Raw genomic sequence first — 23,693 nt, 5'->3', positions numbered from 1 at the left:
TTTTCATGTGCTTATCTTCTTTGGAGAAATGTCTATCCAGACACTTTGCCTATTTTTGAGTTATTTATCACCTTTATTAGTGGATTATAGTTGTTATATATTCTGAATATCAATTCCTTAAAAGATACATAATTTCCAAGTATTTTCTCCAATTCTGTGGCTTATCATCTCACTCACTTAAAAAGTATCCTTCATGAAAGCTTTTAATTTTGATGAAGTTCAATTATCTATTTTTTCTTTTGTCACTTGTGCTTTTGATGTCATATCTAAGGAGACTTTGTCCAACCCAAGATCACAAAGATTTATGACTGTTTTCTTCTAAGAATATTCCAGTCCTAGCTCTTATAATCAGGTCCATGATCATTTTGAGCTAAATTTTGTGTATAGAGTGAGGTAGGGCCACAACTTCTAAGTTCCCTTTTGATTCTTTGATCCATTATTCAGGAACATGTTTCTTAGTTTCCACATAGTTGTGAATTTCTGAGATTTCCTTATCTTATTGATTCCTCATTTTATTCCATGTGGTCAGAGAATATACTTGTATGGGTGCAGTCATTAAATTTATCAAGGTTTATTTTTTGGGCTAGCATATGGTTCATTGTGGAGAATGTTCCACATGTGCTTAAGAAAGATGCATATTCTGCTTTTGTTGAGTGGAATGTTTCATAGATATCTTATACTTCTGCCTAATTGTTCTATTCATTATTTAAAGGAGTTATTGTTTCCAACAATCATGGTTGAATTGTCTATACTTCCCTTTTCAATTACTTCTATTTTTGCTTCATATATTTTGGGGTTCTGCTCTTAAATGCATATGTGTTTGCTAATATATTCTCAATGGATTGAGTCTTTTATCAATATGGAATGTCCCTCTTTATCTCTAGAGAAATATTTTTTGTTTAAGGTATATTTTGTCTGATATTAATATAGCCACACCAGCCTTCTTATGGTTGTATCTTTTTCCATCTTTTCCTTCTCAAATGATTTGTATCTGAATCAAAAGTTTTCTCCTATAGACAGTATGTAGTTGCATCCATGTTTTCATCCAGTCTGACAATCCCCACATTTTGATTGGATAATCTAACACACTCAAATTTAATGGTCTTCAATATTTCTTATAAGGTAGACATGATAGCAGCAAATTCTCTCCGTTTTGTTTTACCTAGAAATGTCTTTATTTTGCCTTTATTTTTGAAGGGTACTCCTGCTCTATATAAGATCCTTAGCCTCCATCAGTTTCTGATGAAGAGCCAACTGTTAATTATTGGCGTTCTCTTGTAGGTAATTTTGTAGGTAGTTTTGTTCTGTTCTGTTAACTGCTTTCAAGATTTTCTATTGTCTCATTTTCCCAGTCTTTTCTTCAGATTTCATAATCTCTATTGATCTATCTTTAAATTTGCTGATACTTTCTTCTGTCAACTCATATCTAATTTGAAATGCTTCTAGTGAATTTTTCATTTCTTTTTTATACTTTTCAAGTCCAGAATTTCAACTTTGTTCTTTTTAAATGTATATCTCTTTATTGATATTCTCTATGGATATGATATTGTCATCATACTTTTCTCTATTCTTTCATCAAAGTTTCCTTTAGTCCTTTGAAGAAACTTAGAATAACTACTTTTGAAGTCTGTCTGATAAGCCCAACATCCAGGCCCCCTCAAAGACAATTTCTGTTATCTGCTCTTTTCTTCTTTATGTTCCTCTGTCTTTGATGCCTCTTAAGTAATTGTTGAAAACTAGACATTTTAGATAATTTATTTTAGCCACTCTAGTTATGATCACTCCCTCCACCTCACCCCCTACTCAGGACTTGTGGGTGTTATTTGCTTATTTGTTTAGTGACTTAGATGGACTACTTCAAGGCCTTTACCCCATGAAGTGTGCAGTCTCTAATGTCAGTCCTTGGAGGGTGTATCTCTGGCCATGTGCCCAATGTTCTATCTAACTCCCTCTGTCAGAGCCCCTTGGATAATAGTAGTTTAGCAGGGCATTTTGGCTTGTTTGATATGTTTTACTGTCTCTTTCACTTATCTCCCTGTTAAGTTTCTGGCTGGACTGCCCTACTGGAATCACACCCAGCTGTTAGCCTCCACTAATTGATACCCAACTGCTCTATTGTTTCCAATAGTGCCCTTAGGTATAAATTGCTCCACAGTCTGATCCACTTAAATTCAGGCTCCGTGTAGAGGCTGTGTTTGAAGCCAGTCTTTAAGGCTTCTTTTAATCCCAGGAGGGTTCTTTTCAGCTGTCTCTTTCTCTGATTCTGTTAAACTTTTTAGCAGGTCTAGCTGGCCTACTGTATCTCTTATTGCTATTACAGAGCTACCAGCCTCCTCTTAAATGTTCATCAATTGTTCTCAAGCTTGAAATTTCTCACACTTTTTTTCCAAATGAAGTCAATTCCTTTAGGGAGAGCTACAGACCTTTGTGTCCTTACAGCCTGCCTCTCCCTCTAGGCAGAACCTCTGTACCACTGTTCTGGAGCTAGGGGTGGGGTGGGGGTGGGATGGAATAGCAGCCTGCTTCTCTCAAAGTGACATGTTTGCTCTATGGGTGGGGTGCTGGGTGGGGATGATGGTAGCCACTGCTCTTGAAAGGCTGCTCCTGGCATGGCAACCTCACCCTATGTGTAATCACCTCACCCTGGGGTGGTGGTGATTAGGATCCAGTATTCTTGGCCTCGGGTAGAGCTTCCACCCTATAAGAGGAGGCTGGGTGGCAGAAAGCAGCCCCGGACTGCATGCAAGCCATGCTTGCATGGAATAAAGCTTCTGCAACACAGAGTTGGGAGAGATGAGGAATGCAGTGGCCTGCCTCTCCTAAAGAAGCCCTATCTTCTTAACCACATCTGCCCAGGGAACAGCTTCTGTCTCTGAACTGGGGTTCAAAGAGGGAGCAGGCCATGTCTCAAAAGCCACAGTGTTGTTCTTCCAAGATTTAATAGATTATCTTGAATAAGTATTTCTCCATTTATATATACATGCAGAACAACTTCCAGAGACTTTAAAAGGTCGGGGTTTTTTAAATCATTTTCACCAGTTATATTTATATCACTGGGGAAAGGATCCACAGAGTTCCTCATAATGCCATCCCTGAAGTACTTCTCCTAACCCCGTGTGATTTGCACTGAAAAAAGAATCATTTAGGGAACAGCTGGCTCCATTTACCAGTACTCTGTTTACTTCACTGTAGCCATATTTTCTAAATTAAAAATAAGGGACATGTGCTCTGGCAAGGGCTTTGTACTGCTTCCAGGTACGGGAGTCAATATGGGCAGTGAATGTTGGAAATACTAGAATTTACAATTCATTTAGATGGTTTCTAGAGACAACAGATCAGAATATTTGAAAGCAGGTTGCCCCAGAACACATGGAGATCTATAGTTGCTAAAACTCTGGTTCTCCTAAAAAGCTAGAAGGAATTCCTGGCCCATACAAGGTCTCCTTTGAAAGGCAACAGTTCCAAGCTGTGTCTTCCCATCAACCATCTCGATTTGTGTTTGGTGCTTCTCCAAAGACAATCAATTAATTCTAATAGGAATTCAACATGGAGAGACTGGGCTCTAAACAAAAAGCACCAGCAGCCAAGACTGAGTGTTGCCACGTAAAACCCATCCTCCCAGGCTGGATAGAAACGGGCTGCTTTGTTTCAGCTCTAAATCAGTCATCACATCAGCATTCGAGAATCGAGTTGAGTTTTCTCTTTTGGGCAACGTGGGAATTTCTCAGGTAAAGCCTAGGTCTGTGGATGTAGGCAAGGGCAATGAAGGCTGGCAAAGTTGGGGGAAGTGAATAGGGCTGTCTCTGGAACTTCATTCCCAAATGTTCTTAAAATCAGACTCTGAAGTCACCAGGGAAATCTGGTTGTGAAATGATAGACAGCCCCAATCCCCTCTGCCATCAGGATAACACACCCTCCCTGGAAATATGCATCTGTCTAATTGCTTGAGACTGTGTACAAACTGAATATTCATGATCTTCATGTTGACACAAAGGCTATATTTTTAAATGCTGCTACCCAATATTTAAAATCCTTTTTCTGTCCTTAAAAAGACTCATAGATTTTATTGGATCCACTATTTGAGACACCTGGCTAGCTGGAGACTGCATGGACTATGAGCCACAGATCTCCAGATTGGGGAAAGCAACAGAAAACACTAGAGTCAGAGTTTTGCAAAGCATAATGAGTTTATTATCTATAGACTGAATAAATATGTCTTACTCATATACGTGTGACCATTTTTCAAGTGGCTTGTTTAATAAGCTAAAAATTCATTCAAAAAGCACTACTAAATATCTGCTTACCTATCATCATGTGTGGTTTCCACTGGTGACTCCATGCTGGCCAGCCCATGCACCTGGCTCAGTCTTAGTTTCAGGAGCAGTAAAGTGAGGCAGGCTTACTGTTCAGGTGACCCATCACTGAGCCCACATTGCTGGGGAGTGGGGAGGGACAGGGTGGACAGACAATCTGCTTACAGTCCCAGACCCTCTGGGCAGCCTCTGGCAACATCACACCAGTGAGTGGCAGCACCAGAATTGGAGCCAAGTTTAACTGACTCTAAAACTCAGCTCCTCATCTGAGCTGGAGGAAGAATGGCTGCTGTATCAGAAGGGCATGTGTCGAACCACAACCCAAGGCACCGTTTCAGAGCTTCCAGAAGCTTCCTGAATTTTGCTCCGGTTTTCTCAAACCGGCAAAAAAACCAAAAGGCCTCCACTCCCAAGGCAAAGAGAAAGAGATAAGGAATTTGGGAAGCTTTTCTGCCCCAGGGAAGAATCAGCCTCAATGACAGTTTGGTATTAACTAGCTCAGCCATGCAGGGAGGCATAATTAGTTTCCCAGCCCAGAGTTTCATTCCACCGGTCCCCCACACCCCAAGGGCTACACAATCTGTTTGAAATGAAAAGAAAAATAAAATCACTGCTCTCCTCCGCTGACCCATCAGGCTATTGCTCCTGGCCGTGGGCAAAAGGTGAGGCAGCCATCTGTCTGCTGAGGTGAAAAAGAATGCAATAGTCATTTTTAAATGACATTTTCAATTTTTCCCCTATGTCTACTATGCCCTCTTCTACCCTACTGTTTAAATGATTCTTTTCAAATTGAAAATATCAGGGAATAATAGGAAAAGAAAAATCACAGTAATCTGTGGCTCCTGCTAACGGGCTGCTCTGTCCCATGGGGCCAAGTCGGAGAAGCACCTTCTTCCAGGGCCTGCGGACTGCAGCGGGTTGGAGAAGCTGTGCTGGGCCATGGAGTGGGACCAAGGTGGCCACCAAGGGGACCCAGGGGCTCGGCCTGTCCGATTTCTAGCTCTGCTCACACCTTCTTCGGCCCAACCCAAGGCATTTCGACAAAGCAGGTAGAAAAAAAAGCCTCTCCTGAGTCCAGAGCAACCCTCTCGGAGAAGTCCTCCTCTCTGCAGACAGTTCGCCACCTTCCTCCTGAGTGTGGGAAGAGCTGGTCCCAACTTACCACTGCCACCCTACAGACTCCCCGAGATGGTGGGATCCATTCTGAGGTACTCACCAGCCACAGTGTAGACAGGAGGCCAAGCTGCTGCCATGTGGGCTGGGAGGCCAAAGGCTACCTTTCCTTTTAGCTCTTGGGGCCCTGAGGAATTTCTCGATCCTTCCTTGGAAATTAAGCTATGCTTCCTCCTTCCTACTCCTCTCTAGGTATCCATTTAAATGACCTCAACTCTGTCCCTCCTTTTGAAGCAGAGCCTCTCTGTTCAGCTGTATCTTTTCTGGCATTATTCTCTGCTTTTGGTGCAGGTTTATTTTTCCCCTTCTGTACCCACAAGATTGCTTTCGTTTGAAAGTGACCACAAGTGACAGCTTTATTAAAATAAAGATATCGAGGATCCCCTGAAGGCTTCTAGTTCCTCTCACCAGCTGATTCCTGGGGGATCTCAGTACAGGAAAGCACATTCTATACACACACATACACACACATGCACACACACGCATATACACACACACTCCACTGAGCTGCTGCTTCTCTTTGATTAAAGCTCCCCCAGCAGTGTTATAAGCTATGAGGTGCCTTGAAAGAGACACCAGAAATATGTGTCTTGCTGTCTCTGACCCAGAAGGAGGACACAGCCTGAGATCACCTTGTGCAAGCCACCCCCACGCTTGGAGGGATGCGAGTCAGTTCCTCAGTCCCCTGGCCTCTCTTGCAGACAGCGTTGAAGCCAGACACCTGGATATGAATGTTCTTACTAAGTGGTTTCAGGCAGGCCTGCTTATTTATTCATACACTCAACAAATTCCTACTTAGTCCCAACTATATGACTGCCACTGTGTCAAATGGGAAAATGAAAAAATTAGGACCCTGTCTTCACCCTCAAGGGACCCACAGTATAATGGGAAAAGCAGTTTAATAGTCACAATACAGTACACCTTTCTCATCTATAAAGTGGGGCTAATGATCTCACAGGCTTATATAAAATGAAGTGAACTAAATTGTGCCAAACATCTAGTCAGTGCCCAATAAATGTCAATTTTCTCTCATTTCCTTTCCTCGATATGAAATCTCTGCCCCTCCTCCATGGGCACCACCACTGGGATCTGCAAAGTTGGGAAGAAGCCTTCTTCCAATATAGAGGCTGCATCTCTAGGAGCTGCCACACGCTGCTTGGAACCAAAGTCAGGTTCTACTAACAGCTATGTCCTCAATCCCAAAGATGATCCCAGGCAGTAGAGTGCAGGCCCCAGAGACCCAGACAGGCCACAGAAAGGGGACCAAGGGGTCCCCACAGACCCCAGCTAAGGAAATCTACCCATTCCTTATCCCTTAAGTATCTGGCTTCATCTGAGAATGTATAATCATGGATTTACTTTCCCACTGCAGAAGTTTCTTCTGAGGTTGAAGGAAGTAAGAGGATGTAGAGGGAAACTTTCCAGACTCGATTCAGACCTCTAGATCCCTATGGCAAAGTCTCCAGGTCCTTTCCTGGGACCCCTCCCGCCAGGGAAGTCACCAAGTTACACTGGACCTTGGATCCCTCAGCAAACAGGTTGAAGGTATGGTTGCTGAGGTCACTTCCGAGCTCTAGCATGCTCTGGCCCTAAATAAAGATCTCTCCAGATCTTTACCAGTCTAGAGCTTTTCACAACTAAGATACAGCTTGAGAAAAAGGATGAGTCTCATCCTTCTCATCCTTCTCATCCTTCTTTGCTAATATATGAAGCAAGAGGGAAGGGGATGCACTGAGCTGTGCAGCAATACTGTACATTTATAATATGGACCAGGGTGAAATAATACATTTAATTTTCAATTTACAAAAATCAAAGCGACTTTCTGAACTTCCAAAGTAATTACAAATTCAAAAATACTCATGCCTATTTTGCTAAAAACAACTAGCTGTTGTTGAAAACATTCAAAATTCACGAGTGTACAGTTTGGGGTAAATAAAATAATGATTTTTTCCCTTGTTTTGTTAATATAATTATCTGTCTACTAAATGACCAAACTAAGCCCTGCTAATCAAGAAACAGCAACTGCCCAGGAAGTTACACAGTGATTTACTACAATTCTCGCTAGGAAGAAAAAAAACCATCCCTTAGTTTTCTGCTGTCACTAGAAAGAAATCTTTTTTCACAAAAACTTTAAGTAGATAAATACTAAAAGAAAAAAAAAATGTAGAGTGTATCTTCCCAATGTGAAATTACATCTACGTCTGAGTTGTAACGAATGTATATTAAAATTATATCACACAACAAAATGCACATTTTGTAGAGGGGGAAGAAAGAAGAGATTAAATTGAGTCTTCCTGACAATTGTCTTAAATCACGCCTTCCTGCCTGCAATTGAAATTATAAGTCACGTTGCTTAGAGTTAAATCAAATTCACCCTGGCAGGAAGATAGGCTGATGCGGCTCCAGTTCTGTCGGGAGGTGGAAACACAAGAAAACCCAAGTCTCTCCTCAAGGAGACTCTCCTTCTGCCACTGGGGAAAGAGTCCTTTCTCCTGCATCACCAGGGAAATGAGACTCTGGCCAGGTAACCGGGCACCTTGCATAATTCTTCCACCAGCCAAGCTTCCTACAAACATAGCACATTCCTGCATGGTCCGCTGCCCACTGCAATGCCAAGTGGGTTTTACAAAACAAATCTTTCTCTACAAACAGGAACAGGTCCCCAGGCTGGCAGGCTTAGAATTTCAGAGCAGTAGGCGAGGCTGCCTGAGACACTTGAGCAATAGCATTAGTCTGGCCTCCCCCATAAGCTCACTTCCGACCTTCTCAGGCTGGATGTAACTGGGGAAGCCTTAGCACCCACATCATGTCTAATGGCACCAAAACAGGCTTCAAATCTGCTCTCCTAGCTGTTTCAACCAGAAAAATATATTCCTGATCATATTTTCTACATGAGCTCCAAGAAGGAAAGATAGTGGAAAGGAAGGACAAAGGGAAGGAGGGAGCCTGCTGGGATGCCTGGGTGGCTCAGTGGTTGAGCGTCTGCCTTCGGCCCACATCGGGCTCCCTGCATGGGGCCTGCTTCTCCCTCTGCCTGTGTCTCTGCCTCTCTCTCTCTCTCTCTCTCTCTCTCTCTGTGTGTGTGTGTGTGTGTGTGTGTGTCTGTCTGTCTCTCATGAATAAATAAATAAAATATTTAAAAAAAAGAGAGAGAGAGAATGTGCTTCCTGCCCTCATGCTGACCCCGGGGACAGGCAGGGCGGGAGTGCTTTCCTGCCTGGCATCTTGTTTCATCAGCACAACAACCCTGCAGGGTTTAAGGAGCAACTGCCCTCACTTGTATAGCTGGGGAAACTGAGGCACAGGACAGCAAAGAGGCTTGCCCAAGGTCACCCAGCCTGTAAACAGCAGTGCTGATTCCAGGCACTGACTGCCAGCACTCTTTCCTACGCTAACGGAGAGGCTCAGGTAACTGCTGGTTTTACTTAATATCTGAGCTTCCTCTCTCCAAATCTTCCCTACTCCACTCCTCTAAACTCTCCTCATTCCTCCAAGATGTGTCATAAGTCTCCATTCCTCGAGGAAGTCCGTTCAGACAATGCACTCTTCTAGAATTCAATTTTAACCCTCATTACACTAGTTAGCTTGCAAAAGCTCCTCATCTGTTTCTTGTATTGTCCTCTTGGCTCCATTATGAGCTTCTTAAAGGAAAGAGCCATGTCCTGTATATTTTGTCATCTCCCGACACACTTGGTACAGAGTCAAGCCCATGAGAAGTGCTCAGGAAATAACCACAGAACAGCCTGGGTTAATGCCTTTAAAAGCTGGGCTCCTCTGCACAGCCCTGCCCATGGCTCTCCATTCCTCCCACAGTACAACCTGCTTCTCAACTAGCCCCTCTCTGGCCTCACTGCCACCCCTCTCTCCCATGATCACTCTGCTCTGGCCACACTAGCCACCCTACTGTTGCTCAGACACACCAGGCACACTCCTACCCCAGGACCTTTGCGCTGGCTGTTCCCTCCACCTGGAAATCTCTCCTCCGAGACAGAGTTCATACCTAACTTTCTCCAAGTCTTTCCCAACAGGAGAGCCCCTGACCATCTCATTTAATTGTGACTCCATGTATCTTTGTCTTTGTTCCACTGACATATCCTCAGCACTTACTAGGTGTCCAATAAATGCTGGTCTGAGCATGTGACCAACAGAAAGCAGGAGTACCTCCCAGGTCACTGTCAAATGCCCAGCCATACTGGAGAAGAACCGGAACTTGGAAGCAGGTCTGCACTTTCCCCCAGCCATCTCAGCCCCAGCCCCACCACCGCCCCAGGGCCCAGTGAACAGTGCCAGCCTTGGTGTCTGCCTCCCATGTATTCTGCCCACAGAGCTAGGGGCCCATCACTACATATACTTTACCTGAAAGTCCCATTGCCTCAATTCAATGGGAAGTTCCTGGCAAACCTGGACAGGTCTGCACCAGCCCCCTCCACGGTCCCCAACCTGACCTCATGCTCTGAGCCTGGAGGACCCTCCCGAAAACCTTGGGTCTGAGTGAGTGGAAGGGATGGTCTTATTCACACTAAGTCCTCTCCTGAAGAAAGCGATACTGCTGGCTTCGAAGAGCCACACCCGGAGCCTCTCACAGCCTTCCTGAGCTCAGTTCCGGGCAGCTGCTGGCACAGGCATCCTCCTGTGTCTCCAGGGAAGGACACCTGCAAAACAGTCACTTGGTAACCCATCTCCTGGCCTCGCTTCTCATGAATCCTTCTTCAGTCTCATCTGCAACCTTTCTGCTGAGAGTAAGAGATAAGCCTGTTTTCTCTCCATCAAGATCAGAAAAGCAAGAGGATCTCTGGCCCCTTACTAAGGGGGCTTTGTAGAGTAAACGGGGTTTTATCTCGTAGTAACTGTGTGACCTTGGACAGTTAACTAGAGTTGCTGAGCCTTGATTTCCTCCTCTGTAGAATGGGTGGGGGGAGAGGGAGGGACAACATCCCACGAGGTGGCTTGCTTGCAAGGTTAAAACGAGGTAACACGTGCAAAGCATTTAGCACCTAACAGACGCTCAGCAAACATTAATTCTCTTCCTCTTCCCATCTCTTCTCCCAACAAGTGCAGGCCTGTTTCTACAACCCTTCCTACCGGTTCCTTTTTCCAATTTTTGAATCATTGGTAACAGTCTCTTTTATCCACTTTCCACTGGATTTCCCTTCTAACATGAATCTCTAGATTCCAGTAAAATAATTTTTAAAAGCCTGGCCCAATTATAGACTTGGAAGGTCCACGTCATAATCCCGATGTAGTAAACTCTCCTCCAAGCAGTCTTTTGGAAAATAAAGCAAATCAGAGGATCGGTTTATTATTAAGCTGAGATTTAGATGTGGAAGAAACCAAAATGTTAAAAGACTCGCTTTTCCAAGCCCTTAAACAACTGAGAGGCAGGTCTAAAGCCTCTCCTACACCCCTCCCATTCCTCCAAAGCTCCTTCTGTCCCATCAGGGAAATATTATGATGATTAATTAGACAAAGCCTGTCCCATTTGTCAAGATCCTTTGAGGCGGGAACCACATAAACACCAAGCATCATAACTACAAAAAGAAGAAACCAGAAAGCCCCTCGCTCTGGGACCCTAACCAAGGCAGAGCCAAATAAATCTGTAGCAGAATATCAAGAAGGATCTTCCACATGGTAATAGAAAATGTCACCAGCATAAACAGGAAGAGAGATTAGTTCAATAAAGGAATAAAGTCACATTTGCGGATCTCAAGTAAGATTTTTGCTTACTTTTAACTTCCAAGCATATAACTCACAAGGTTATTAATACAGACTCCTACTGTTTGGGGCAAATAAACAGCTGCTGATGTTTTGTGCCCAAACCACTTTATTAGAGCTTTCCTTTACAGCAATTGTTTTTTCCTTTTCAAATCCTGAGAGGCTCAGACAGCTAAAAAAACAGAGTGCCGGGGCGGGAAGAATGACAAAGGAGAGAGGAGGCAGCCTGTGAGGGCAGGGAGAATGGGGCAGGGACTGCTGGGACCCTCACTGTCCTCTTTACACTCTTGGACAAAGTCAACGTTCAAGAGTAGAAAGCAGAAGACCCAGATATGGTGCCATCAGAAGGGCTATTTGCCCTGATGCTAGGAGTTGCCATTAAACAGAACTTACCAGTGTGAGAAGATAAGGGTGACCAACCATCCAGGTTTGCCCAGGCTTGAGGGGCCTCCTTGGACCTGGGCATTACAGTTTTAAAACAGGGAAAGTCCTGGGCAAACGGGACAAGTTGATCACCCTGGAAGACACATGACTATGCCAATGAACAAGAACGCACACAGCACAGCACCTGACACACGGTAAGTGCTCCCAAGTCCCATGTGGAACTGGAATGAGCTCTAGCTTACAGTGGCACACTCTGCTTCTCCCATAGGACAAGTCCCTGGGGGCTTACGATGATCCCAGGAGATCCACAATGATCCATGAGAAAGGGCTCTCCAAGGCCTCTGTAGCAGTACCACACTCACCCCTCCAGGGCAAGGCCCTCTGCCTCTGGCACCCAACCTCGAGGTTCCTCACCTACACAAGGACACTCCAAGCCACCTGCCTGGCTCCCCGCCCTCACCCACGAGCCTCCCACTTGACCTGATGAGGCCTCTGAGCTTACACCTGAACGTGGTCTTTGAGAGAATGATTTCCCGGTCCTCTCTCTGATATTCACTTTTTTTTTTCTTCTGTAGAGAAAAATGTGTTAGAAAAAGTTTCCCTCCTCATCTCCACCGCTATCAGCTGTGTGACCTTGAGCAAACTCTTCAAGTCTCTATGCCGCAGTGTTCTCATCTCTAAAACTCTTCCTCCACGTTGTGAAGATAAAAAGCAACCGCATATGGACAGCATCTAGCCCAGTCTCTGACACACAGGAATTCTCTTCCTCTGTGCCTCTTGATACAATCAATCTTCAATACTTTATATGCCTGTTGCTCTTAAAATAAACCAAGGATTTGGCTGGGATTTTCATTTGTCACTTCGGGAACTTCAAATCCTTTCTTAGCTTTCTTACACTTATATTCATTGGCTCAAGCAATTTTGGTGCTATTCTCCTAAGTCCCAGATGCCATTAGCATGACATCTATTAGCCCAGGTTTCAAATCCTGTCCTGTCCAGGTCCCTGAACTACGTTCCCATTCCTCTAGGATCTCAATGGCCTTTAACGGCCTGTCCCAGGGGACAGAGATGGATGGGCAAGGCATACAAGTTCCCACTGCTTAAAATGCAATACCCAAGAATCTCAAACAAGGTGCTCCACCTCTGTCTTAAACTCTGGACACTGGTGGAATGAACCCATTCATTCCAAAGAGTTGGCCCTCAGCCTCTCCTTCAGGCATCATTTCTCCTTGTTCCCATCTGCCCCAAGGAGAAGGGTACAGATGCCACTTCTCTGGATATTCCCAAACACAGTACTTTTGTGACCTCTTGATGGGAGATAGTAACAAAACCTAGCCCAGAGAACTATGCCTGCTGGCTCTAGTACCATTTCAGTGGTGGCATTACAAAGGAAGCCCATCACCATCTCACTCAGGCTGGACACTTAGGGCTTTCAGAAAGCTTCATTACAGGCAGTTTCATCTCCCAAGAGCAAACCTTCACAAAACTGACAATGAATGTTGGGCAGTGAAAGAGCTACATCAGAACCCCATACCCACTGGGATGTCCTAGAAATATATTTTAATCCATTATCATGTAGTCAGAAAAACTACCAAAGCATTTGTGTTCACATAATCAGGAATGCTCTTGCTCAAAGTTCCAGTTGGCTGCACTCAGTTGGGTCCATAGAAAGTACACAGACCCACACATAAGAGTCCAGAACAACAGTTGTTTTCAATCACCCACCACAACAAATTTTACATTGGAACAGTTGTGCAGTAATTTGTTATTAACAATAATTTAAGTAGCAAAACATATGAATGATTAGGTTTAACTAATAAGTTGAAGGGATTTCAAAGTTATCCCATTCTCGTGCATGCTAATACGCTTTCTTGAGGGGGAGAAAAAGGGCTAAAGTGAGAATGAATGTACCATGTTGGGACATGCTTCATCCGGGCCCTGCCCCGGGGCGTGTGCCCTGCATGTGAAGGCATGTGTGTGAGGAAAGGGAAAACATCAAGCACTTCTCTACTCACATACTGCAGTGTGGAATGGAGCTGACTCTGACACCAAAGGCAGAGTGGGATTTGAGAAGCTGACAATTGTAGGCACCACAGAATAATCAAATCTCTAGCCAATTCAAGAACCTCCAGTCCTAGGGAGACACTCAAGGCCAGCCTAAAAAGTGCAGGCCAGCATTCATTTTGTCTGGATCACCCACCAGCAGACCTACCCCACTCTGTCCCTGGCCCTCTACTGCAGATGCCCATCTCACATTTATGGACTTCTGTCCCTCCATCTTCATGCATAATCCTCTTTCTCCCCAAATCCCATCTCCCTACCTTCTGGCTACATTCGTCACTCACTCAGCCTGGTGCTTCCCCCCAAAACCTTCTGGGTGACATCACCTCCAGCTAGACTGCCTCCCTATATGCTTCTTCCCAGGGCAGTCATCTGTCCTAGCCTCTTGGATAGAACCTAAGCAGTGAAAAAGGACACCAATCCCAAAGAGACCCTCGAGGCCCCAAATCAAGGCAATAGCCCACTCAGCTGGCCAAATGAAGTGAAGTGAAATTCTCTAGGCTGATAACGAAGATGGTCCAGTAACCCTGTATGTGGCTCTGAATCCCATAGATACCTTTGGAAAAACACAGACCAACCTAACTCAAGTGACTGAAGCTGACCTGCGAGGCCCTCACAAACCAGACTGTGGCTCTCCATTTCATTCCGAATTCTCCTTGAGATTCTACATCAACCTACTTATCAAGGGCAAATAACAATTTATGTCAAGTGAGTGGGAAAGAATGTGAAATTCATTTATTTTACAGCCTACACACTTCTGGATAAAAATGAAAATTCTTTGGCCATGGGAAAAAGTTGTATTCTTTGGCAAGGTTTTCCTACTCCACAAAGATGTGGTCTGGGGCTATTAATAAAGGTAATTGGGCTCAACTTCTAAATCCTGCTTTTGCACTCTCTCAAAATATCAATCACTGTTACGAATATAATTTCACATGCCACAGTTCATTCCGAAGGACAAATAGCTTTACCATTTAAATGACACCCTTTCCTCAAATAAACTCCAAGTATTCAGCAAACATCATATCCTCTTCTTTACAACCCTGCCAAGTCAGGGATAAGATGAGAAGGACACCAACCAATTCGAGGTGACATCCAAAAGCTATAGGAAACAAAAAGAAAAAAGAAAAAAAAAAAACTCCCAACATCCAGGCGTAGGATTTTCTGACTTTTAGGGACCACATATGGTTTGTAATCATAGTGAGCAACATGTTTTTACTGACCTAATGTACATTAATATGCAAATAATATGCCTAACAAACTTTTAGGAAACAAAAAGCACCTAATAATCCATTTTTCCCATTGTTGGGATGATCTTCACTCAGTGAAGTAAGATAATGGATTTGGAAATTAGTCATATAATGTAATACATTATTAATCATGGTATTCAGAAGGGTAAATAGATATTATAAGAACACTACCCAGGAATTCAATTTCTTTTTAGATTTGTTTACTCTCTTGAATTCTTTATGCGACCATCATCCCTCACAAAAATGTAACAGTCTGATCTTTCTTTTTCTCCCAAAAGAGCAATTTTCAACATTTTTTTTAGAAAAGAAGCATAGCCTTTTTAAAAATATTTTACAGAACACCAAATATAAGACAGATGAAGAAGATACACTGATTCCAAGGAGAGGGGTGGGTGGGTTTTGGAGGGGTCCCAGGAGACTTCACTTGACCCTTTTATTTCTCAGGTCCTGGATCCAACCTTCTAGAAGCTTGGAGCTCCTGGGAACACAATGTGAAAATCACTGCCCTATATCATCTATGTAAAGAAAAAATTATGTATATAACATAGAATATGTGCTATATATATTTATTTATTTATTTATTTATTTATTTATTTTTTTAAATTTTTATTTATTTATGATAGGCACACAGTGAGAGAGAGAGAGGCAGAGACACAGGCAGAGGGAGAAGCAGGCTCCGTGCACCGGGAGCCCGATGTGGGATTCGATCCCGGGTCTCCAGGATCGCGCCCTGGGCCAAAGGCAGGCGCTAAACCGCTGCGCCACCCAGGGATCCCCTATATTTATTTATTTATTTATTTAGTGATCTACGTAAATCAGAAACACTGATATCCCAAGAGAAAAATTGGCAGAAGACACAATACAAGGCAAAAACAAACAGGGGTAGGGGAAGGATATTAAGTTCTACAGTAATCCAAGGAGTACAAATCAAAAGAACACTTGACAGTGATTATATTTACCTGGAATAAGTTTAATGATAACAAGATCCACCAGGCTCTATGAAACCGGTAACATAATATATTGCTGGTGGCCACGTAGAAAGATTTTGAAAACATTCTTTCATTAAAATGTTCATACTCTTTGAGTCAGTAGTAATCCCACTTCTAGAAATAGATCCTTAAAAATAGTTCAAAAGAAGAAGAGTGAGGGACGCCTAGGTGGCTCGGTGGTTGAGCATCTGCCTTTGGCTCAGGGTGTAATCCTGGGGTCCCAGGGTCGAGTTCCACATCGGGTCTCCCACAGGGAGCCTGCTTCTCCCTCTGTCTGCGTCTCTGCCTCTCTCTCTGTATCTCTCATGAATAAATAAATACAATCTTTAAAAGAAGAAGAAGGAGAAGAAGAAGAAAAAGAAGAAGGAGAAGAAGAAAGAAGAAGAAGAAGAAGAAGAAGAAGAAGAAGAAGAAGAAGAAGAAGAGTGAGGTGAAGATGTTTATTTCTGTGTTAATTATAGTAGAAAGATCAATGTTCAATAATGGGGAAGTGGTTAAATCAATAATGGTATATTGATGGTGGAATATTATGCAATCATTAAAAATACAGTACAAGTTCTCTTTAAAAAATAAATAATAATAATAATAATAAAATAAATAAATAATAAAAAATAAAAACCCTCCCCTTAGTCACCTCTCCAGATGAAGCCCCCTTCAGTCTCCCTGGATAATAAGCCTCAGGAAGCTTTTGTCCCTTTGTACCAGCTTTTCTCTCTCACCTCACCTCCACTCCCATCTCCAGCTAACAACTGAGCTGTATGCTTATCAACAGTCCTCTCAGTTTGCTCCCAAATATGTTTATACTCTTAGTACTTGTCATCGTAACAGCATAATTTAATTACATATTCTATAAACCAATGGAATATGACTGTTAAGAAGATGAGAGTTGTTGTTTCTAAGAAAATTAATTTCACTGCTTTGGAAAGACTTTATAAAGCTTGTCACTTACACAGCAGTCAGATTGCATGTGAGCAAAATCACCTCAAAGGACAAGGCAAAAGTCATAAAAATTTAGGTTACTACACGGAGATTGCTTCATAAGCATCTTTAAGTTCTCAGGGAATTTTAAGGAAAACAGAATTCGAAATCAGTCTCTGTAAGCAGCACATTATGGGAGTGGTTTATGATCAGAAAGGCAATTGGCCCACCCAGCCCAAAGACAAAGACTTGGCCCTAACATCAAAAGGCTGGCAAATGAATGTACAACACATTCAAAAATAATATAAAAATAAAATATGTAATGCATGTGTGCAATGTTTTGTTTTATCCTCCTCTTTGCCGAGTTTTTCTGTTAACTAACTTAAGCCCCAACTGTGTTGAATAAGAGGGATTTTATTGTCCCTTTAAAAACAAATCTACTATGACAAGGTCCAAGAGTGCCTTGATTCACCACTGGATCCAATGTGTGTGCTCCCCAGTGTGCTACCTGGTACATATTAGGTCTCCAATAAATAAAGACTGGATCAAAAAAACTATGTAGCAAACATGAAAAAATGCTTCTAACAAGAAGTAAGCCGAATAAAAAGCAGAACATAAAACTACGTCCAAACGTGACTACACCTTTGTTTTTAAATATGAAGGCAGATGGGCAAACTTAGAAGGGAATGCTCAAAATGCAAAATAGTTGGGTTAGAGTAGAATGACTGAGGCAGTTTTATACATTTTTCTTTTTTTTAGTTTTATTTTTTTAATGTTTTATTTTTATTTTTTATTTTTTATTTTTTATAATAAATTTATTTTTTGGTGTTCAATTTGCCAACATACAGAATAACACCCAGTGCTCATCCCGTCAAGTGCCCCCCTCAGTGCCCGTCACCCATTCACCCCCACCCCCCATCCTCCTCCCCTTCCACCACCCCTAGTTCGTTTCCCAGAGTTAGGAGTCTCTCATGTTCTGTCTCCCTTTCTGATATTTCCCACACATTTCTTCTCCCTTCCCTTCTATTCCCTTTCACTATTATTTATATTCCCCAAATGAATGAGAACATATAATGTTTGTCCTTCTCCGATTGACTTATTTCACTCAGCGTAATACCCTCCAGTTCCATCCACGTCGAAGCAAATGGTGGGTATTTGTCATTTCTAATGGCTGAGGAATATTCCATTGTATACATAGACCACATCTTCTTTATCCATTCATCTGTCGATGGACACCAAGGCTCCTTCCACAGTTTGGCTATTGTGGACATTGCTGCTAGAAACATCGGGGTGCAGGTGTCCCGGTATCTTTGGAGTAAATCCCCAACAGTTTTATACATTTTTCAATGTTTTCCTTAATATTGACATGTTCTTCACAGATTCAAAAAGGTACTAACCAAGAAAAGGAGAAAGCTGTTGTGGGTTCTGCTGGACTTCCAAAATAAGAGTTGATCCACCACTGCCATTTCCCAAGCTCCCCGACACACAGCTCCAGCACACCCTCTGCTTCATCCCCCTCACCCCCTCACCAGCAATTCCATCCATCTCCTCCAAAGAGCGAACCTGTATTAACACATATTTTGCGTCTCCAACCCAACAGGATGCTATTTTTGAAATCTGGAGCTATCCACCCTCTCGTTTACCATAGATTTGGTTTAAAAAAATTCTCAAAACTGCAATTTACATTCCCAAGAGATTCTCAACCACCATCTAATTAAATCATTCAATCAGAAAACAAATTAAAATGAAATATCACTGCAACCCCCAAGAGGAAAATAAACTTTTCAGTCATGACTAGAACAGACCTCTAGGGTGATGCTCCAAAGCCTCTTCTAATTGCAAGTCCTATGGAACATTCTACTGAACATTTTGTGACATTTGCAGTTTCTGGGACAACTTTCCTTCCAAAGCAAAGAGGAGCCTGAGCAAGGCTCCAAAGCAAAACATATTCATTTGAGAATGGAAACGCTTTCATTAATGACTAACCGGTGCACTGGGCATCCACACTGTGTACTTTTTCATCCATCCATTCATCTATCCAACACCTACGCTCTGTAGAATGTGCCAGGAACTGTCCTGGGTGTTCCATGAACACTTTTTTAGTGAACGTAACCTCTGCCTCTCAGCATGAGATAAATAAAACCCAGAGCTTCCCAAGTTTATCTATGGAAGAGTCTCAAGGTGGGAAGGCTGTGACTTCATCATTCCTCGGCCATCCTCTGAAGCCTCTCATTCTGACACCCACTACCAACATCAAGTAACTCCAGGGGAGCACTGCTCCCCCTCTGATCTGCTGGCCCTCTAAGGAGACAGTATGGTATGCAGTTAAGAACACAGACTCTAAAGAAGCCACATAAGCTGGGTTTAAATCCTTAAACTACCATATACCGTATATGGTATATGGTCACAATGATGTGACCCTAGACAAATCAGAGAATCCCTCCATCTGCAACATGGAGTTAATATCACCTATCTCATAGGGTTGTGATGATTAAATTAGTCGATATACATAAAGCACCTAGAATACTACCTGGCACATTAATGGGTGCTATATAATTTTCAGCTGTTAACATTATCCTTTATTCTCCACTTCCCCAGCTCAGCAGACTAAACTGGATTGCTCATAAAGCTGTACTGACTAGAGGAAACGTGACAGTGGAATACACGTGAACGGTCCACATCACCAAGTACAAGAGTCCAACTGTCCTTTCCCACCCTCTGCCTCCAGAGAGCTGCACTTGGCCAGTCTCAAACTTAACAGACCTCTTACTCAAATCAAGTAAATCCCTAAGTCTACTTAATTCCCCACCTCCTAGCTCTGGATGGCTCCAGCACCAGTCGGGGAGCTGCCACTAGTCATCACTATACCATCACGGCACAGCCAAGCAAGTAATCTCTGCCTTCTACCTGCCTCCTATCTAGTCTCCCCCCAAGTCACTGACCCTTCCCCACATCTCTACAGGTTGTGGCTTCTGCCTTTCTGTCCTGAGACTCTGGTCATTTCTAAATATCCACGGGAGTCCTAATACAGTCAGTGCACATATAACAAGAGAACTGGGCCGACCATGGCTTAAGAATCCTGTTCTGTCTTTGCTTCCTATTTCTCCCAATTTTTTCAGGTATATATTTTAAAGTCCAGAACAATGCATAGTTATAAGGTTTCCTGGGAACAGAATCACAAAGGTTCCTTTCAGCCTCAGCACTGTACTCATTTTCATGTAGAGCCTTATAAATCATGTGACATGGTCCACATTCAACATGATAGGGGCTACTCTGTGATGAGCTCATGGGTTAACAATGTGTCCTCACTGCTTCCCAAAGTAGTACCTCGCTCGCCTCCTCCCTGAGCAGACTGGAAAGCGCAAGAGAACCATTTTCCAGGAATACACACACATGCACACACACAGAATCTGTGAATGAAAATCTCTCAAAATCTGTGGGCAAACTGGAAACGCCAAAGTAAGGTATGGGCTTATATCTCCCTGGGAACGTTCTGAATCACCCTGGGGCAAACACTGTACTTGTACTGCTGATTAATTGTCGGTCCAGACCCATGGGATGGAAAAAAGTAAGAAACAACAGCAACAGGAGCCATCAGATAGATAAATTGGTCTGCCAAGCCCAGTGCCAATTTGAGAGGCAGAGGCAGGTATGAAGGAGAAGCTGTCAATGGTCTCCTTTGCTAGGAAGTGTCCCCAAGCCCCGGGCTTGGTTTGAAGTCATCAGTTAGAAAGCACAAGGGATGCGAACACCTCTCCTGCCCTCTCCTGACCCTTCCCTGGGAACATGTGTGGAAACCTACCAACTGTCGACGGAGCAGCTGTCCCTACCCCGGCATTTTGTGACATTTGCAGTTTCTGGGACAACTTTCCTTGCAAAGCAAAGAGGAGCCTGAGCAAGGCTCCAGAGCAAAACATATTCATTTGAGAATGGAAATCTGGGGCACCTGGGGCAGCAGCCAGGCCCAGACACCCAGGTGTAAACAAAAGAGAGTGTCCCTCCCGGAGGAGAAAGCCTTCCATTGAACTAGGTACGTGCCAAGGGCCGCCTGCCGGGTAGCGGACAGAGCCTGGCTGGCCTGCCCGGTTTACGGGCGAACACGGCTCCTCCTTTGCTCACACCCCGGGAGAGCAGGGGAAGCGGGAGGTGAAGAGAGAGAAGTGGGAACGGGAGACCGGGCGGCGCGCACACCCGCCCCGCGCCCCGCGCCCCGCGGAGCCCCAGCTCTCCACCCCCGGCCCTGACCGCGCACCCGACGGGGTGGCCGGGGGAGAGCTCCCGTACCCCGTACCCCGTCCTCCCCCTGGCCCCCGGCCCTGGCCTGGACGGGGCGCAACCGCCGGGCGCAGCCTTTCCAGCCCCGCTCGCGCGGCTCCCGGGCCTGGGAGCGGAGCTACCAGAGGGAAGGGCCTTCCCGGGCCCCGCGGGGGAGGCACAGCCCGGGGGGGGGGGTCCTCTGGGTCCTGGGCGGATGCGCCGCCGCAGTGGACCGAGCGCCAGGCTCCTGTGCGTCTTCCGCGCGTCGACACCTGCTCCTGGAGAGGGTCTTGGACCCGCGGGCGGCGGTGGGGGTGGGGCGCGCCGGCGGTGCCAGCAGCACCCCCAGCCACAGACACCCCCACCCCGGCATTGCCAACCGCCTACCGAAGGCGCACATTAGGGGCCGGGGCTGGGTCTACGCAAGCTTCCCGGCCCCGGCTTGTCCCGCAGGTCCTAAATGCCAAAGACCGGGGCCGCGCGCGAGCATCTCGCCCTGGGCCCCTGCCGGGGCCGAAGGAGCTGGGCGGCCCGCGCCCGCTCCCCCTTGCGCACACACACTCACGCACGCACACTCTGAGCCCGGACCTCTGCGTGATCCCGGGAGCCGGCGAGCAGCCCGGAGTCTCAGGCACATGTGGACACGTGCGCAGCGCGCCCCCACACCGCCAGCGAGCTGCACACACGTGTGCCCCGGAGAAGCGCGCGGCGCCGCGGACAGGAGGGTCTCCACGCGCGCGAGGGCGCACACGCACCCCCGCGCCCCCCGCCCCCGGCGGCCGCCGGCTCGGGGCGCACCCGCCCCAGCGCTCCCGGGCCTCGCGGGCGGCCCAAGTTTCCCGGGGCGCCCGTACCTTGGATATGCTGCTTGATGACATTCTCCAGGTGGTCCAGCCGTTCGATGATCTTCAGGGTGTCCCCTCGGTCTTCGTCCAGCTTCTTGTCGGGCGCCGGCTCCTGCCCCCGCACATACACGCTGGCGATGTAGTTGGTGACCCAGCCCACGTACAGCAGGCAGATGATGTTGGTCATGCCGCTCAGGATCACGCAGGTGGACACCAAAGTTTTGGTCTTCCTGGTGCACACCATCCTGGGCGCCCTCCTCCATATAGAGCTCCCGGGGCACCCTCCTCGCCGCGCGCACGCCCCCGGGCCGCCCGGGCCCCGGGGCCGAGGTCCTCCGCAGCCGCCTGCTGCCCGCGGAGCCGCCGTGCCCAAGTTTGCAGCCCCCGCCGCCGGCCACCCTGCAGAGAGGGAGCTTCACAAAGGAAACGGGGTGGATTTTTTTTTTTCCTCCCAAATTAAAAATCTCCGAGCCCCTCTGGAAGCGGTCACGGGTGGCCGGCAGCCGCGCGCCCCGACAGGCGCGCCGGGGAAACTTTGGCACAGCCCGGGTCCGCGGGCGCGCCGCTGCCCATCGCCAGGCGCGGGGCCCCGGCCGTCCGTCCGTCCGTCCGGCCCGCGCTGCTGGAAGGACGGCGGCGGCGGCGGCGGCGGCGAGGGCGGCGGAGCGAGCGGCGGAGCGAGCGGCCCGGCCCCTCCGAGCGACAAGCGCCGCCACCAATCGCGCTCGGGCTCGGGAGAGGGGCCGGGGCTGGGCGGCCGCCGACCAACGCGGAGGGCGCGCGGGGCGGAGTCCGGCCCCCGGGCCCCACCTGCTGGCCGCCCCCGGCTCCCGCCCTCCAGGGGCGCGCCGGGGCCTCGCACCCGCAGACCCCAGGTCCCCGGAGGCCCGCAGGTGCCCCCCCCGCGGCCACCTCGCGGGGTCACGCGGCTCAGCGCCCCGCGGCGGGGCTTGTCGCCCTCGCCCCCCCCCACCCTGCGCGCCGGCCCCTCTTCCCTTTTTCCCTGGTGGCCGGGAAGCCCGCAGGCCGGGGAGGCTTGGGCCGGATCCTCCGAGTAGCCTTGGCCTCGGCCGGGCTCCGTGGGGGCCCAGTTCCTCCCCAGCCTCACTTCCACCTCCCCCTGTCCCGCGCCCTCCGTCCTCCTGCCTCCTGGATGTCCCCAGACTTGGCATCTGCCAACGGAGCTAACCCACCGGGGCACCTGCAAGATTCTGCACCACCGTCTCCACCAAACCCCTGGAAGAGTTGTGTCCCTATCTAGATTTGTTGGTTTTTTTTAATCCGCACAGCTCCCAGGACTGAAGCGTGGCCTGTAACCCAGTCCTCATCCGTGGGGGACCAGGCTCATCTCAGGGCATAGGGAAATCCTGCACAAAATACCCCCCCCGGGGGGGGGGCGAGGGGAAGGCTGCAGAGGCACAGCCTGGAATTATGCCGTGAACTGTAAAGTCGCTGGGCCTGCTGTTTGTACCTGATGTTAGAGAGGACCGAACTGTGACTGACAGCCAAGGGACATGCCCGGGCTCTAACGGCTGACACTACTTTATTTGTTATGAGAGCAAATATACTGATTCATATCGTCCCCTTCTGCTGAAGTCACTTCTTCTCAGCATCTGAATAGAAATGGTCCAAACAAAGACTCTCTAAAACACAGATTCCTATTCTCTTCTCCATCTGTAGGGGCATGTCCTTGGCCTGAAGAGAGTCAGGGAGGCAGCCTGCTGCGTGGCCACCTTGTACACCAGCACCCCAACCTGCCATGGTAGTAGTACTACTACTCAGGGTCGGTCTCTC

The 23,693-nt window shown here is 46.5% G+C and overlaps 1 protein-coding gene across 1 annotated transcript in view; it reads right to left on the bottom strand.

Moving 5' to 3' along the window:
* The window catches only part of GALNT18 (polypeptide N-acetylgalactosaminyltransferase 18), a 340,362-nt gene extending 317,804 nt beyond the window's left edge, over positions 1 to 22,558 (bottom strand). Inside the window, exon 1 of the mRNA XM_041730190.1 lies at positions 21,909 to 22,558. Within this exon, the coding sequence (XP_041586124.1) occupies positions 21,909 to 22,143 (235 nt within the window). The 5' untranslated portion in view covers positions 22,144 to 22,558. The remainder of the gene's footprint in view (positions 1 to 21,908) is intronic.
* Between the last annotated feature and the right edge of the window lie 1,135 nt (positions 22,559 to 23,693).

This window comes from Vulpes lagopus, chromosome 15 (assembly GCF_018345385.1).
Source record: "Vulpes lagopus strain Blue_001 chromosome 15, ASM1834538v1, whole genome shotgun sequence".
In the NCBI taxonomy this organism is placed as follows: Eukaryota; Metazoa; Chordata; class Mammalia; order Carnivora; family Canidae; genus Vulpes; species Vulpes lagopus.
Note: the sequence above shows the minus strand (reverse complement) of the source record. Positions and strands in the feature narration are given on the sequence as shown.